The sequence below is a fragment of the Vicugna pacos genome, chromosome 10 (genome assembly GCF_048564905.1).
Source record: "Vicugna pacos chromosome 10, VicPac4, whole genome shotgun sequence".
NCBI classification, from domain to species: domain Eukaryota; kingdom Metazoa; phylum Chordata; class Mammalia; order Artiodactyla; family Camelidae; genus Vicugna; species Vicugna pacos.
The window spans coordinates 15,112,698-15,131,566 of NC_132996.1; the positions used below are offsets into that span (position 1 = coordinate 15,112,698).

The 18,869-nt window shown below is 36.1% G+C and overlaps 1 protein-coding gene across 1 annotated transcript in view; it reads left to right on the forward strand.

Moving 5' to 3' along the window:
- GRM5 (glutamate metabotropic receptor 5) overlaps positions 1-18,869 on the forward strand; it is a 374,881-nt gene that overhangs the window by 132,906 nt on the left and 223,106 nt on the right. The window contains exon 2 of the mRNA XM_072969029.1: positions 2,653-2,902. Coding sequence (XP_072825130.1) covers positions 2,653-2,902 — 250 coding nt within the window. The remainder of the gene's footprint in view (positions 1-2,652; positions 2,903-18,869) is intronic.

Consider the following 18,869-nt stretch of genomic DNA (forward strand, 5'->3'; position numbering starts at 1 on the left):
TTTTAAATGTACAATTCTAAAATATAGTCATTATATCAACTACTGAAAATCTAAACACTTCAAGCTTCCCAATTTTATTGAAATACATAGTCTCATTTTTAATTTTCATCTTATGATGGATTTCTTTTATTAAATCTAAATTATTATTCTACAGAATTTTTATGTCACACATATATTGTGATGGATTCCTATTTTAATTTAAAGAGTACAGCTTGGACTTTGCCCTCAGAAAATCATATTTCCCCCACTAGTTTCTTACTTTTAGTCTAATGTTCAGTATTAATGACATTTGCTCCATTATTCGCTTTAGGTGCTCCAAGAGAGAGCAGCTTAACTATGTCTAGTATACTCTTTATAATCCCAATAATAAATATAATTAATCAGGCTCAGGTTACCTAGCAGATATTTTACATATGTTAGATATAATACACAAAATATTCATATATTAGGCAGCATTACTTCTGATTTTCAGCTGAGAGAGCCGAGATTTGGAGACAATCCCAGTTGACTTAGAACTCAGATCTCTCTAATAACAAAGCTCTCTCTCTGTTACAGACTGCTTCTATATAACTTACTGCATGTAAACAAAAAAACTGTTAAAACAACATTGTTAAGAGAGATGATAGGATTATAAATTTGTCAGGTATTTTTTTGTGTTTAACTATATATTGAGTATTTTCATTATTGCCATCACAATCACTATGTACCTAATACCAAATTATTTATGTAAATCCCCTCACATTAAGCAAAGCATTAAGTACAAGATAGTCAGTTAAAAACTAGAGTTGGCTAAAAATAATCAGAGAATAATAGATTACTCAGATTAGTGTAAGACTAGTCATTTAGGCCCCTTGGCACATTTTTCAGGGAGAGCTCTTTAAACTTCGTTAATTGCAAAATAACTACATTGCCTACCTGCCATCATCAAAGAGGCCTCTCATTGCTTTAATTCTGGAGAAGAAGGAAAGATGCAGCTGGCCTGCTCGTGTTTTTGGCAGGGACTCAGGCTGGCCTGCTCTTCTTTGCCCTTTGCAGTTCGTTCATGAAGATAAAACTGCACAAAAATCCCCCCTCAAAGTCTGAGGACCTCATTTGCAGCAAGGCGCCTGTGCTCTGATGGAGCACACGGAGGGCCAGCAGGGGAAGATATATGTTCAAACCACGGCTCTGCCATCCACGTGCTAAATGCGAATATCCATTTTATCAGCTGTGAAGGGAAGATAATTGTATCTCTATCACAGAATCGGTGTGAGGAGCAGTGAGCTCATATACATGAACTGACTTTCCAGAAGTCCAGATGTTATCCAGGTGTAGTGATTTACAAGTTGTCTCTATTGTCGTCATACAGTGAACATACGCAACTGAATGACTTGTACTCCCTTACTCATGTCAGATCAGCTCCTCCTGATGAGACTCCAGTTCCCAGGTCTAGATGACTGTTAGGCCGGTTACATCCTTATGTGTCCCGCAGCTTGGCTGTCTTGCAATAGTCCGCTCTATTCTTCGAATCAATCCCCCTCACCCACCTAATTTTTTGAAAACTCAGCAATGAGCCTGTCATGATGTACAGAGCCTTAAAAAGCTCCAGAAATATCTAAAATTGAAGCATCATGATCTTGAAATGGGAAAGAGAAATGCAGATATAACTGGGCTTCTGAGTCTCCTGAAAGTCATCCTAAAAGAAGAGCAGTGGGGAGCAGAATCTGCACCTCAGACAGGTCTGTGACTGGAACACAACTTTCCGCCCACTGGCTAGGTTAGCTCTGGGCGACTGTAAACCTAACTGCCTCACCTGTTTCCTTTTCTGTAGGATGGCGGTCCTAAGACACAGCTCAGTATATGATTGTGAGAGTTGAATAAGGTCACATATATAAAAATCCCGACAAACCGCCTGGCATGCAGTTGATTGTCAGTATTGGTCCCCCTTTTCCATAATTTTAAAAAACCACCATCGGTTCTTAGTCCTCGAGTTTTGCAAAGGACATTCAAATCATCCCCCCATATCACTAACTTCCTTATGATTGTGTATAATGAAACTTTAAATGTTTTTAAAAAGTTTATTCATGTATCTGTGACAAGACTAAAATCTCAGTCAAGGGTCTGGAGTTTCCACTTGGGATCAAAGCACAAACTCTTATGATTATTAACAACATATATGCATAATATACTATAAAATATAATATTCTAAGATATTTGTACAGCACCTATACTATATAAAGTGTATGTATTGCATCTATGTATTATGTCTTTAAACACAAAAATCTGAATCAGTGGAGTGAGAAGATCACACAATGAGAAGCAGAAGGAAGTGAGATAGAATGATGCAACAGCAGATAAATATTTTTCATAATCCCACACTAGAATATGAGGTTTTTTGAGTCCAAGGGGGAGCTGAATTGCTTGTATTTTTTGTATTATGCAGTCGGTCTTAGTGAAAAAAATGTTAAAACTTCAATGTGTATTTGTATACTGTAGTTTCATTGTAAATTGCCCAAAAAAGCAAGTCAGTGAAAGAGCAAAAAGTCACTCGAGTCTTCGTGTTCCAAGTCCAACACTACCAAGTGACCTTCGTGCTCCCAGCACTTCTGCATTCCGACTGTACCTACCCAATGAATCTGACACTCTGCCCTCTGCTTCTCTGTGTTCACACAGGCAACTACGGAGAGAGTGGGATGGAAGCTTTCAAAGATATGTCAGCCAAGGAAGGGATTTGCATCGCTCACTCTTACAAAATCTACAGCAACGCGGGGGAGCAGAGCTTCGATAAACTGCTGAAGAAGCTCCGGAGTCACCTGCCCAAGGCCCGGGTGGTGGCTTGCTTCTGTGAGGGCATGACGGTGCGAGGTCTGCTGATGGCCATGAGGCGCCTGGGTCTAGCAGGAGAATTTCTGCTTCTGGGCAGGTGAGTGACAACGAGGAAATTCACACTGAGGTAACGTCAGGAATTTGGCAGTGTCAAAGGGTATCTTTTGATGCATAAGGACAGATGCTTGGGAAGCTTAATCTGTGCAGCAGAAGTAGAGCTTAAAAGTCACAAAACACCAGAGCCTGGAAGTAATTATGAAGAGTAAGGTAGATATGCCATGTGCTGCTTATGTTGATAACAGAAGTCAACACATGAAAACGATGAGTCCTTAAGTCCTCAAAAAATGATTGTAAGGAAATGAGATGGATTCTTAAGTACTTGCTGATGCTCTTGGGAAGTAAACACATTTCAGACTTTTTGCTGTTGCTTCTGAAACTGAGTCTGAAAATGGCTATGTAATAAGCTTGTTTTAGAGTATAGAATCATAGAATTTGGGGCTTGAGAGTGAGAAGTTGCTTTTAGAATTAATTTTTAAAAGCATTGGACATTTGGCTCATTATTTTACATGATAAAAGTGTTATAACATTGCCTGATCACTCACATTGCTGCCAGACAAGTTTCTAAAAGATTAACTTCTCTAGGGACTGACTATAATTATCTGGATCATGCACTTGATTGGCACAACTCAGCTCATTTCCTCCTGATTCTGTTGAATCAGTGTAGTTAGGATTCTGCAGAGAAACAGAAACAATAGTATGTGTGTATATGATACCCAGGAGAGCCAATAGCGTGGTTCTGGTCTTCTCATGGCTTGAAGCCCGAGAAGAGCCAACGTTTCAGTTCAAGTCTGAAGGCCAGAGAAGACTAATGACTGAACTCAAGCAGTCATGAAGGAAGAGTTCCTTCTTACTCAGCCTGTCTTAGGTCTTCAATTGTTTGGACTAGGCCCACCCACATTGTGGGGAATAATCTTCATTACTCAGTCTACCCTTTCAAGTGTCAGTCTCATCCAGAAACACTCACGTGGACAAAATAATGTTTGGCCAAATGTTTAGGTACTCTGTAGTCTAGTCAAAGTGCTACATGATATTAACCATTCACACTCAGTAAGTCAACACCATAATTTGAGCATGTGAATGCAGTTCACCACTGCAGACCTTTAAAAAGTCACCATGTTACCACGTATCTTTTCTCAATATGTAGCCAATTTAAAGAACAGAGAAAACCTTCAGAACCACTGCATCTTTTTCAGTATTACTGTCCAAGATAGAAAGCCAACTCACCTGGTATTAACTTTTGATGGCTCATTAAAGAAAACACACTTCCTTTATTTTCCAAATACTTAACTGACCTTCTGTGATCAGACTTAGCTCTTGCTTGGCTACGTTTTATGACAGCCACTTTATGTACCTAATTCTTTTCTGTCTGAGCTGATGACAGTAGATTGATGGAACTATTTTATATGAGGCCAACTAGCCTTCATAAAAGTGATATTGAGTGAGATTCCTTTCTCATCGATGTCATACATTTTGTCTAAAATCTCCCCTAGTTGGCACGAGTGATACATCAGTTAGTTTCATACAACCCAGGAACATTCTCGCTGCCAGTATTCTCAAATTCCAAAGTGCAGTGTTACCAGTAGGGTAAAAAGAACAGGGAAGAAAGAAGCTGGCTTTAAACAATCCTGCTTTTCTTCTAGGGGATGAAGGGTTCTGTTGCTCCTATCTGCTGCTTTGCAACATTAATAAGACAAATCAGCAGCCTTTGTTTTTCAGCTCTATGATACACCAACAAGCAAATGTTTTTGGATCACATGTCCCCCAAACAAAATAGATTGGTATTTCCTATATTTGCCATGTTCCATCTATATTTTTATTGCCAGCAGTATCATGAGGGTAAAATTCAATATTACGTATATTTTAAAATTTATTCTAAGCATGTTGTTTACAAGAAGCTCTCTCCATATCATTTCATTCATGAAATAATAGATTCATAACCTTTAATTAGATTTCTTAACTCCTTCATTGATTGGCTAATAATAATTCAACATTTACTTGAACACTAGTTCATTTCATCCTTGAACAATTTTGTCAGAAGAAAAATTCTTCCTTTTCTGAATTTCAAAAATCTCTCTCTGTGCTTTCTACATCTTGGATCATATTCTTTCCTTTAAAAGTGACTTGTGATACTGTTTCAAATATTTGGAAACAACAGAATGGTCCTCAATCCCCTTCATCTTCTCTTTGAAATCTCTACTTCTTCCATTCCTACTTCTTCATAGTGAAATGACACTGTGAATATTAGTAAAACCATTTATCAGGACCATTTATAGGATCATTTATCAAATCCTTGCGCCAGTTACTGTGCTAACCACTTTACGTGCATTGTTTCATTTAATTATCCATTTGGCAAATACTGAGTGGCTAGTATCTGTTAAGATGCTTAGACTACATCAGTGAACAAAATGGACACTAGTCATCACCCTTATGGACCTTACAGACAATAGGTTAGCTAGATGGTAATAAATGCTATGAAAAAATAAACCTAAGAACAACTTGCATATTGTGTATTATTAGCATCTCCATTTTATATACAAGGGTTCTAAGGCAATAAATATTGAGTAATAATGATATGGGCAAGGTTATTTCAATTATATGATGCAGGCAAAATTTTAAATGTCTGTTAACTCTAGGGACTAAGCATGTAGCACTGGATTCTACTGCTTCTTAGCAATTTTAAAGTATTCCTATTCATAAAAGTAAGAGGTCTAGGATACCAATCAGAAAAGCAAAATTTAATAGTTGTAAGAGAATTTAGAACATACATTCACTCTTATATTACAAATAAGGAAACTGATATCTCAGAAGTTTGAATGTCATGGTCAAATTAGCGTTTTTATCTTCTTGTTCCCTCCTAAAAAGTCCTATTCAGCTCACCCTGTAACTCCTCCTAGTATTTGAAGATTATTTTGTTTGCATATAATCCCCCAATCTCTCTTTATGCTCCTTTCTTCCCCTGCCCCCAACTCAAAATCGGATGGGTAGTTCTTAGAAACTAGAAGTCAAAGCTATAAGACTATGTTCAGAACTTCTTGGACGGTTCCACATTTAACAGCTATGTTGTCTAAAAAATCTATTCAGCTGCCTTAGGATACGCATGTTTAACAGGTCATTCAACCAAAATGTTAGGCAGGACTAAGATAACTGCTGCCAAGACAACCTCATCTATCAACACATCTCACAGTCTGTGCTGCACGTCAGCAGAATCTTAGAGTGATGGAGGCCGGCCACTGGGTCTTCTCATTTGAGCTCTGGGTAATCGGTTGTCGCGTTGCCAATAAAAATGTCCTGTCCAGGTCCCTGAAATAGTCTTGCTAAACACTTTAGCCCTGACAGCAGGCTGAGATCAATAATCTGAACAGTAATGACATTTCTAGAGGGGATTCCTTTTCCAGAATGGATACAGTGTTTTAGTTCTTGACCTGAGAAAATATTATTTGGGATGTATGATTTACAAGTTACAAACTTGGAAACAAGGACCAATATTTAGCAAAACAGCAATTTAAAGATCATTTTATCTTGTCTATGATTAAAACTATTCAGCTATTTGAATTAAGAATGTCTGTCCTTCAGTGTGATGACTGTTACCAGGAGGCAAGAGGAAATGTACTTAAATTTCAAAACTATTTGAGAATTACTACCAGTGTTTCTTAGTAGGAGGTCCCACTACATCAGTATTTTTCAAGATGGAAGGGACAGGTGCTTCCTCTAATCAATATCTTTGTGGGTAGAATTACAAACTATTGTGCTGGCAAAATGATGATAGTAGCTATTATGCAGAAGTAGACATTAGTCTTTATCCTTGTATGTCACCAGACTATTTATTCCAAATAAAGCCATTTGTAAATAAGCATACTTGTCTTCCCCTGGGCCATTCAGTTTCATTTATTGTAATGTGAACAAAAAAAAAAAGTTATTTTCATTAAGTTCCTGTTGTATGGTAGGAGACAAGGAGAGAGGGAAAGAGAGTGGGAAGAAAGGAGGAGATGAGAGAAAAGAGAGAGGGCGGGGAAATGTAATGTTCTAAGCAACATCGGATGTGTCAAGTTTTAGATGCCTTTTAAGTTTGTTAATGATATCCCCATTTTATAGGGGAGAAAGTTGAGACTCAAAGAGGTTAAATGACTGGACAATATCACACTAATTTCTTATCCAAATGGCCATTCTAAGTATCACAAAGAGAGAAGTCATTTAGCAGCGTAAATGTACGTTTATGATAAGTTCAATTTAATTTTGCTCTATTTTTGTTTTCGTTGTTTTAGATTATCCTTTGAAAATTAAATAAACCCAGTAAAGTGCCTTAAAAATTGATGGGAATTTTGTAATGCAAAAAAGCCAGCCAAACTATGCCCCACTTTGCCTGGAGTGGTTTTACTGCTTGTCTGCATTGGAGTTGGGAAGACCAGACTAATTGCACAATGTTCAGTCTATAAACAGCCCGTTGTTTGGATGCATCTGCCTCAGACCATATGCAAAACTCTCTGAACCATATGGGTTGAACACAGAGAGTAGGGGGAGCATGTGTGAAGAAATTTGGAGAGGAACTTAGGAGACAATATTTTCAGCCTTGTAGTATTTTGATATTTATTCCATCATTGGAAAAGGCTTCTTTTTTTGGTGAGTGTGAGAATATAATAGGTGTGATTTTCCAAAAGATAACCCTGGGGAATGGCTTATGGATTAGAAGAGGTAAGACAGACATAGGGAACCAGTATTCTTAACAAAAATTATACTATCATGGAGCAAGGCAGGGTGGGTAATGAAAAGGTGGCAGACCAAGATCTACTTACTATTAAAATATGCTTATTACCTTTCTTGTGGAGATTGTATCAGGAACATATGCATATGTCCAAACTCTTCAAAATGTACACAGTAAATGTGTGCAACTTTTTGTGTGTTATGTCCAACTCAATAAAGTTGAAAAAAATCTGTAGGAGCTGCCGATGTGTTGGATATTAAGGAGTATAGGGAAGATGTCAGTGGTGACTCCTACTTTCTCATATCGTCTAACAAGATAACTGATGATACCTTTCCTGAGCTGAAGACAATTGGAAAAGAATCAGGTATGAGGTACAGAGCCAATCATGAGTTCAGTTTTGGGTACGTTGACCTAACGTGCATTTCAAACATAAAAATAGCCAAGAAAGCAGAAGAATATGTAAGCCTGGAGCTCAAAAGAGATACATAGTCTATAAATAAAAGTGAGTGAATCATCTCAATAATTTAGCTTATTAATGGAAGACATGGGTGTGTAGAATTCAGAGAGGATCTCTAAGAACTTAGCTCTGACGGACCTTACAAACCAGTTGCTTAGTAAGGTGCCACAGATCTGACAACTGGAAGTGCCCAGAAGGAGAACAGAAGGTCTTGATATTATTGGTTAGAGAGGATCCCTGTGTGAAAGATGTAACCAGCTGATGTCTTCAGAGGCTCTTCCAGCACTTGGGCTGGTGCTCTAGAGGCATCTGCGTCTCAGCGGGGTCTGGTAGCTTTAAGGCTGATTGCACTTCTAAAATTTGTTCAGATGAAGTTTTAAAATAATTGGATAATAGCTCTTTATGGAGTGTTCTTTTTGTAGCAAGCATGGTCCTAAGTGGTTAGTTTTCATGTATTAATTTATTGATTTTTCATAACAACCTGATTTGAAAGCTATTGTTATTAACCTCATTTTATTGTTGTGGAAACTGAAGCACAGGGAGACAATGGATTTGCTCGAGATCACACAGGTAGGAAGTAGCAGAGACGTCACTGGAAGGTAGTCTGTATCTTAACCGCTGTGGTAAACTATCTAGATTTTTGATAATCCTTACTTTCAGTATCAGTTTGATCCTTATTGTATAAAATATTGACTTATTTTCTCCAGTACTAAAATAGACTGTCTTAAATAAAGAAAAAATAGTAATTAAAGATCATTCTGCAAATCCCAAACTCCCAATTTACCCCTGTAGATACTAACTATAGTATATAAAATAAACAACAAGGTCCTACTATATATATTCAATACCTTATAATAGCCTATAATGAAAAAGAATATCAAAAGGAGTGTATATATGTGTGTATAGGTGTGTATATATATGTATAACTGAATTACTATGCTGTATGCCAGCAATTAACACAACATTGTAAACTAACTGTACTTCCATTTTTAAAAAAAGTGTCTGAAAGAGAGATTTCTTTTTTAAGTAAGACAAGTAAAACTCGCAACAATCCAACATGCTGAAAACTGAAAAAATTTAGTGATTAGATGGACTATTCAATCTGGATTATTTTTCTGTGCCTAACTTACTTGAAAAACACTCTGGTGAAATTTAGGTTTCAGGAAATAGAAAGGCTTAAAGTTGCTTTATAAGAATGATTAACATCTGTGAAGAAACAAGGGCAAACATAAAGTAATATTCCATGGTGAAATTCTTTTGTTCTTTCCAGTGTTTCCTAGAAGACTAATATGCTTTGGTAGAGTGACTGTCTTATGTACGTGCTTCTGTTAGTTGAAGATAAATCATTCTCAAGCAGTGGCTGGCTAAGACTCATGGGTCAAAGCTTTCCTCCTATTTTTGTAAATAAAGTTTTATTGAAAAATGGCCACACTCATTTACACAATGTCTATGGCTGCTTTGGGGCCACCATAGTACAGTTAGTATTTGTAACAGAGACTGTTTGTCTCATAAAGTGCAAAATAGTTATTACCTGGCCTTTTGCAGAAAAGTTTGCTGACCCCTGATGTAGAGTCTTTTTTTTTTTTTCCATTTGTGACTCTGGCTCTCCTTACTGACACACAATTAGGACTTACGCTTTGAATATTTATTCAGCAGTAGTCATGGTTTGCACATAAATTCCACTTTCTTTTCAATTGTCCTGCTGGGTCACGGGATCAGACAGTTCTAGGAGTGTTGGTGGGAATCAGGGATATAGGTTTGAGTGCTGTGTTTCTCAGTGCAGAGGAGACAAAGAACAAAGGAGATTTTTTTTGATTTCAGCATCCTGAAACATACTGTCCAAAGCAATGGGAACACACAAATGCATTGGAAATACCTCCTTACTCAATCCTGAGTGATTTAATTTTATCTAATATAAATGAACTTGCTAAATTGAATGAGGAATACACTGGGTGTAAATATTAGTCTTTCTGATAAAGTTATCTTTACTACTCTCATTTGCTTAATTGGACTGATGGCAGGGATTAAAAATTCATTCTTTCTCCCTCTATCCATCCTTCTCATTTTTAGAGTTATTTTTCTAAAAAACACATTTAATTCTGTAATCCTTCTGCATAATAATCTTAGTTGAATTCCTTTTTCTTTCATATTCCAATCCCTAATTTGGCATGCAGGGCCTTTTAAAAATAAGGCCCAATCTGCCAATCATTACCCATTATACTGAGGTGCTATTTAAAATACTTAACAATAAGTAAGAATCATTGGGTCCAATTAGAATAGAGGAAAATTACAGGCAGTGGGTAAATCCGTGTCAATGCATGTCACCTAAGTATCGGAACTGATACTTCTGCATCCCTCCCACCACTATCAAATCTTCACCTCCCCTACATCAAAATTCTTATAATTCTCCAAACATACCGGGCTGACAGTATCACCTACACTGTCTTCTCCTTGGAAGGACCTCCTTGTCTTTTACCAATGAAACTCAAGTTTATCATGTAATGCATTCTTCAGCAGTTTTGAAGACTTCCTGAACTCTTCTGGGACTTCCACAGATCCCTTAAAACCCCTGTGACTTTTTATCCCTGGTTTTCTGTTTCCCTTCTCCACTTCTCCACTAGAATTGTGAGATTCTTGAAGTATGGGCAAAGGTTATCAATCTTTGTTCCTGTAGTACCTACCATATTATAAATATTTCGAGATATCTGTGGCTGCAAAAGACATTCAAGTTACGCAGAGGTAGAAAAGGTTCTCTCCAACTCCAGTCAGCCTAATTAAAAGGCAGGTTTCTCAGGCTCTTGTTAAGGAGTAAAAGGCAAATGAATGTGTGCCGCTCTGAAGGGAAATCCAGTGAAAGCCCCATCGTAGAGGGTAGAGGTAAACCCCCAGCACACACTCCCTATGAGTTTATGAAAGAGGTCTGTTTCGTAAGTTTCAGTACAGAGTAGTGAGTTTCTGGTTTTCACAAAACACATCAGCGAAAAACGAGGCACTTTCTATGAAGCTGAAACATGCAATCAGCTAATCACTTGCAATGGGAAAAGTCAAATTACTAGTCAAATGGCGAGTCAAGGAATACCATGAACATGTTTAAACACATGTCTGTGCTGTTTCAAAGGAAGGCTTCAAAGGTTTTAGCTCCATTCAAAGGGAAAGAAATCAGGTTTAGTTCCTTCAGTTCTCTGACCTTTCGTTAGAAGAAGGTGAATTTAAGAATCGCTCAATTCTGTGTTCAGAATATTTTAAGGCTTCCTTGTCTTCTACTATCTTTCAAGACATAAATGCAAGTCTTTATTTTTCAAGATGATCTATAGAGACTCTCTCAGCTTCACATTTTTGGACCTCTAAATCTGTTTTCTTATGTTTTTAAAATTTATCTTAATAGAGCATTTTTAGAACAGTTTTAGGTTCATAGCAAAGTTGAGAAAAAGGTACAGAGTTCCTGTGTTTTCCCTGCCACACACGTTGGTTAGAGGGGGATCATACCAACATCTCCCCAAGTTGTACATTTGCTGCAGTGGATGAGCCTACACTGAACGTACATCATCAGTCCCCAGCGTTCATAGTTTACATTCCAGCTCACTCTCAGTGTTGTGCATGCTATGGATGTGGAGAAATGTATAATAACATGTATCAACCATTGTAGATAGCATCATACGGAGCATTTTCATTGCCCTAAAAACCCTCTGGGCTCTGCCTCTTCATCCCCTTCTCCCTGCTAACCTTTGGCAACCAATGATCTTTTTACTGTCTCATCGTTTTGCCTTTTCCAGAATATCATTTGTTTGGAATCTTACAGTAGGCAGCCTTTTCAGATTCTTCTTTCACTTAGTAGTATGCCTTTAAGTTTCCTCATGTCTTTTCATGGCTTGATAGCTCATTTCTTTTTGGTGCTGAATAATATTCCACTGTCTGGATGTACCGCCATTTCTTTATCCATTCACCTACTAAAAAACATCCTGCTTGCCTCCAAGTTTCAACAATTATGAATAAAGCTGCTACAAACATCCATGTGCAGGTTTTTGTGTGAACATAAGTTTTCAATTCACCTTAGTAAATACCAAGGAGCATGATTGCTAGATTGTATGGTAAGATTATGTTTACTTTTGTAAAAAACTGCCAAACTCTCTTCCAAAGTGATTGCACCATTTTGTATTCCTATCAAGAATGAGTAAGCGTTTCTGTTACTCCCCAGTCTTGAATTTGGTCTTGTTGGTTTCTAGATTTTGTATTAGTTTATTTTAATATGTTTTTACAGATACTGTATTGATGTAACAGAAGGTCAAGAAGAATATTTTCCAAACTCCAATCTCAAAATCAAATATTTGCTTTCATTTTATTTGCCTTTTCAACTTTAAGACTTTGAAATGTGCCCATTCATCATTTTAATGTGTAGTAGTCATATAAGTAGACATTAGGCTAATGCATATTTCCCCATTTTTTCAGTATTTCTTTTGTTTTTTTCCTTACATTTTCCTTCTCATCTTACCTCACTCCTCTCCTTTCCTTCCCTCCAGGTAATCAATATGAATAACTCAGCAGTTTTCTTCCTCACATTTCTTCTTGGTTTTATAATCATTAATGCACACATTTCCTTCCAGTTTTTCTTTGTTTTTTTTTTTTGACTCTGATTATGTTAAATTTTCTCATTTTTGTGTGTGTACAAAGTCAAATATGGCTCTTTTATAGCGTTTGGTTTTCCTTCTTTGACCCAAAAAGGTTTCTTTGAAACTGGGAGAGTATTGTTTATTTGTTTTTCATTTTTATTCATTTAATCCAATGAAAAATTTTAAATTAAATATGTATAGTAAGAGAGCCAGCATTATTTTCTTTAGGATAGTCAGATGTGCCTATATGATTTATTAACTAAATAGTCTTTTCCCACTGAAATAACAATGTTTCATATAATAAATTTTAAAATGTAAAATTTAAAATTTTACATTTTAAAAATTACATATTTTCTGAATACTAGTAAATAATTTTAGAGTCTCTCTTTGGTATCAATGGTAGTACCATAGTGTTTTTATTACACTGTCTTTCTAGTATACTCTAATAACTAGTAAAGTATGTCATCCTAATTATTCTTATTTGCATGATTTTATTATTTTATTAAAATTTTTAGTCCATAAAAACTTTGATTTTTTTCTAATTATAAAATTTGATTTCTAAATACTAATTTGGGAGAGTTGAAATTTTAATGATATTAAATGTTCTAATCCAAAAATAGGGAATGAATTTTATTCAGATTTTTACTTCTGTCCATAAAGATAGATTGCTTTATAAAGATTTCGTATATTTTTGAATCATTACTATGCTTTGTAGTTTTTCTTCACATATTTTTAAATTCCTAGCTAATTATTGCTAGCACAGAGAAAAGCAACTTGATGTTTCTGTAATTTAAATTTCTTTTTTTATTATTAGTAGCTTTTTCCAGAAACTTCAGATTTTCTGGATATGCAATAATTTTATCAAGGCAAACTAACTGAGTCACTTCCTCTCCATTACTGATACTAATTATGCCATTCCCCGGACTTACTGCATTCACTGAAATTGCTAAAACATTGGTGCATAATTATAGTGCTAATAAGTATCCTTTCCTGTACTTGATTTTAACGAGATTAGTTTGTTATTTTACTATTCAGAATGACATAATTTTTGGTCTTTAGCATATTTACTTATTTTCTTCTTACATTGTTATTTTAGTAATCCTGAGTACTCATATCTTCAGATCCAAATACACAAAGTAAAGAAAACATGCAGACACCACATGCACAAACTCAAACAAGAACAAATAAAATCAGAGGTGAAGTCAGGAGCCGAAGTGGTGGATTTACAGTTTGCTCTATCACAAGGAATACTTTCACATTTGGATCCGATTCAAGATGACAACCTAAACACACAAGTTTACCCTTGCTCCTCCTTCAAAGTCCATTGAACTGACTTGCCATTTCATTTCAAGTAAAAGCTACAGTCTTTATAATATTTTACCAGACTCCCAAATATACTCCTTCCCTCTCCCCACCCATGTCCTGTTTCCCCTCTCCTCTTCCACTCCAGTGCCGCCGCAGTGGTCTTCTTACTGTTCCTCAAAAAGTCTTCGTCCGATTTCCACCTCAGACCTATGCATTTACTATTCCCTTTGCTTTAAAAAAAACCAAAAATCTCCCCCCGGATACCTCATCACTGGATTCTTTATCTGAAGTCTTCACTCACATGTTACCTTCTCAGGGGAACTTCCCTGACCACTGTATCTACACCTGGAACACACACTCCCACCCACGCTTCCCACTCCCTACCTGCTTTATGTTTGTCAACCACACCTATTACCTTCTAACACATTATGTAATTTTCTTATTCACTCAGCTTATTGTCACTGTAGGCTGTGCTACAAGTAAGCTTTAAGAGGGCAGAGATTTTTATCTGTTTTGTTCATTGCTCCATCCTCTATCCCTGGCAAAATACCTGGTACATAAAGATCACTTAATAAAATCATCTGGAACAAGTGGGAGAACCCTTAACCTGTACTTTGGGAGGTAGAATTTTTTTAATTTCCTAGCTAGAGTTAGGACCCCAGAATCAGCTGTGATCAGAGGTAGCAGGGCTGGGAGAAGAAGCAAGCTTCACATCACTTGACAAGTGAGTAGACTTATGATCTCAGAACAGCTGAGCTAGTTCTCTTGCTCTCACCAGCCTCTTCTTACCCAAACTCTCTTTGAACAGCTGACTCTTCTTTTGTCCCCAAACCAGCTTTGAGTGGGAAAAGGAGGCTAATATGTATAGGAGAAAATTAAAAGCTAGGAGTTCTAGTGAGCTCCATGAAATAGGAGGAGGAGTGTCAGGGTGAGTCGTGTGAGTCCTATAAAGATGAAATGTGCTTGAAGACTAGGGTACGAAAATGCAGCAGTGCTGGTGAGGAGCAGCGCCCGGGCCATGGCCCGGGAGGTGGCCCTAGGAGAGGGTGGCTGAGTTAATATAGAGGTGAGTGACACTGCCATTAGGTCACTGATTAGCTTATTAACATAAAATGTTGACTTTGCTAGGGGCTTCTGTGTTTTTAGTGTTCAAATGTCCTCAGATTTCAAATAAACAAACAAAAAAAGACATTTGTCATTTGTATAGATCACTTAGCCTGAGAAGAGGGCATTATTTTTTTTAAAAATCCATTACAGATAAACCTTTTGTTCCTACAATAGAATCTTAGGTCAGATGATATGCCCCCAAAACTTTTGAAGATGTATCTACATTTTCTATGGTAGTCTCGAGAGACGCTTATAAGCTTGACAACTCCATTTGTACACTTTTGCAGTTTCTATAGCAGGCTAGATTATGTGGCAAAACAATTGAAAAAAGGCAGTGGTGAAAACTCCTGTGGGAAAATTTCATTTCTAAAAATGCTGCATAATCTTGATTTCTAAGTAGACAAGGAGGATTTTTTTTATAGCTTAGAATTTACTACTGTGCATTCTGAGGCAAGACTGTAACCGTAACAGTGCTAAAAACCTTATATTTCTGAAGTGCTTTACTGATTACAAATGCTTTTATATGCATTATGCCATTTTAATCCTCCTTGTGCAGTAAATGCATGATAGTCATCAGTAAAAATATGTCCAGATGGCTGAAAATGGACATCAGACACCCAAATGAACACTGGACTACTGGCTACCAAATACAGGCCTGTAGGCCCTTAGAAAGCTTTCATAAAAATTTCAAAGGTCCAAGGTGATACTAAATACATAAATAAACGATCATATGTATATGTACATGCATCTGTGTCTCTGTGTGTATAGTTACTGTGTGCCCTTATTTTATTTTAAAATAAAATATATTGAGGGTATAAGATAAAACATAATTAAGGCAGTTTTTTCCTTTTCATTATACACTATTAAAAGATATTGAATATAATTCCCTGTGCTATAAGTATAAACTTATTGTTTATCTATTTATATATATAATAGTTAGTATCTGCAAATCTTGAACTCTCAATTTATTCCTCCACTTCCCCATTTCCCCCCAGTAACCACAAGTTTGTCTTCTATATCTGTGAGTCTATTTTTGCTTTGTAAATAAGTTCATTTGTCTCTTTTTTTTTTAGATTACATGTATAAGTGGTATCATATGGCATTTTTATTTCTCTTTTCAGCCCACTTCACTTAGAATGACTATCTCCAGGTCCATCTGTGTTGCTGCAAATGGCATTATTTTATTCTTTTTTATGGCTGAGTAGTATTCCATCTATATGCCCTTATTTTAAAAAGGCTATTTTTCATTCATTTATTTCTTCAACAAGTATGTATTTGGTACCCTATTACAGGCACTATACACTGAATATAATGCAGAAAAAATGGCCAATGTAACCTTGTCCTTCTGAAGCTTAAGGTCTAAATAAACAACAAATAAAAACCAAATATTTAATTCTAATTCTATAGGTTTTTTTAGCTATATCAAGGTATAATTGATATACAAAAGATTGCATATATTAAATATATATGTCTTAATGAGTTTGAACATATGTTTAACCTATGATATCATCACCACAACCAAGATACTAAACATCTATAACCTCCAAAAGTTTCCCTGTGTTCTTGTGTGTGTGTTTTGATAAAAACACTACCCTTTTAACATATTTCAGAGTGCATGGAGGGAGAGTATAGCTCAGTGGTACAGCGTAGAGTGTATGTAGCATGCATCAGGTCCTGGGTTCAATTCCCAGTACCTCCATTAAAAAAAATTAAGTGTACAGTATTGTATTGTTCACTTTAGGTACTATGCTATACAGCAGATCTCCAGAACTTGATCTTTCATAACTGAAACTTTATACCCATTAAAAAAATATTTCTCCATTTATCCATTCCCTAGGCCCTGGCAACCACCATTTTATTCTCTCCTTCTATGAGTTTGACTATTTGAGATACCTCATAATGAATGGAATTAAGCTTATTTGACGTTGCATAAAGTTCCCTAGGTTCATCCATGTTGTCATAGATGGTAGAACTTCCTTCTTTTTTAAGGTTGAATAATATTCCATTGAATGTATATGGCATATTTTTTTTATTCATCCATCAAGGGGCAGTTGAGTTTTTACCATCTCTTGATTATTGTGAATAATGCTGCGGTGAACATGGGGGTACCTCTTCGAGATCTTGATTTGTTTACTTTGGATATACACTCAGAAGTGGGATTGCTGGATCATATGGGAATTCTGTTTTAATATTTGAAAAACCTTCATACCATTTTCCATTGTGGCTGCACCATTTTACATTTCTACCAAGAGTGTGTAGAGTTCCTGTTCCATTGCATCCTTGCTAATACTTACTGTCTTTTGTTTTTTTGATAACAGCCATCTTGAGGCGATATTTCATTTTGGTTTTGATTTCTATTTCCCTAATGATTAGTGAGGTTGAGCACTTTTTAGTGTACCTGTTGTTCATTCGTATGTTTTCTTTGGAGAAATATCTATTCAAGTCCTTTGCCCATTTTTAATTGAATTATTTGGACTTTTTTGCTATAGAATTGTATGAGTTTCTTATATACTTTAGATTTTAACTGCTTATCAGATAGATGGTTTGCAGATTATCTCCTCCCATTCGTATGATGCCTTTTCAATCTGTTAATTTTTTTGCTGTGCAGAAACAAAGATTAAATAAGTGCAGTGAATAAATCATGTTATTATTTTTAGAAATAAAATAGTATTTTTATATTAAGTGATAATGAAAATTAATGGTAATTTGTTTTGCTAAAAAAATTGTTAAAATAAAAAATTGAATTGCTAATGCTTTGTTGGCTATAAATTAATTTGTAACCATCATGGTATTTTGTAGTCCACCATTCAAGGCTGCCTGTGATGTGCCTGTATCTTTAAGTGTTTTATTCCAGAGGGAGTAGTGATGAGTTAAGAGTCAGCTTGACACCTACAGTGAGGCTTATCCTTTCCTTTTGCATAAACATAATTACTACTTCTTACATAACCCAGTAACTATCTAAAAATATGATGTATTTGTGTTCTAAATTAGAATGCAGAGTATGGTTAACATTTATAATAGTGTTTCAGCCATACAGTGTTATAGGTGAAATAAAGGAAGGATGACTGAAAATATCAATGAAAGCATGTAGTGTCATTCACACTAAACCCAAGCTGCCTTAATTTCTTTCAGTGCTCCTTCAGATATTTATAAACGATGATAATCTTTCTTAGGATGAGAGCTAGCATTTGCCCTAATTGATCTTAATTCCAGAAGCTGTAATCATTCCAGTCCAGCTTGTCTTTCCTCTTTCATATTTTAAGTGATTTATTCATATTTAAAACACAAAGCTTTTTTTTCAAATGTCTGGCATTCATTGCACCCCACTTGTGATTTATGTTGTCAGGCTCATCTTACGAAGATTGTTGAGCTCTTATGAAAAAGACCCACAGCAATATGTCAAATGATAGCTAGCCCCTCATCCTGAAAAAAGTCATAGAAAAGGTTGATGTGTTGATTTAAGACAAAATTCATTCTGGAATTAATGTAATTATGATGACAGAGTGGTAAATAAAGCAACTAAGACTGCCTCTAGTATTCCTGAAGTGATTGGGCTAGTGCTAATGTAATGCCTCTAGAGGGAAAAAAATGATAATGTGGATGAAATAGCGAAAACCTCATTTGAAAACCTTTCAACCTCATTTGGGTGGCAGTCACCTTGTTATCACTGGCAGAAACAGTGTAAATCAAGGTAGCAGAAGTTCAGCAATAATTATGAAAAGATACCTTAACCCAAACAAAAGATTAGAGACCCAGCGTAGTTGAGCTTTATCCTGTAATGTAAATTGAATAACCAACAGAGAGGTAATACAAATTAAAAGTTGCAGAT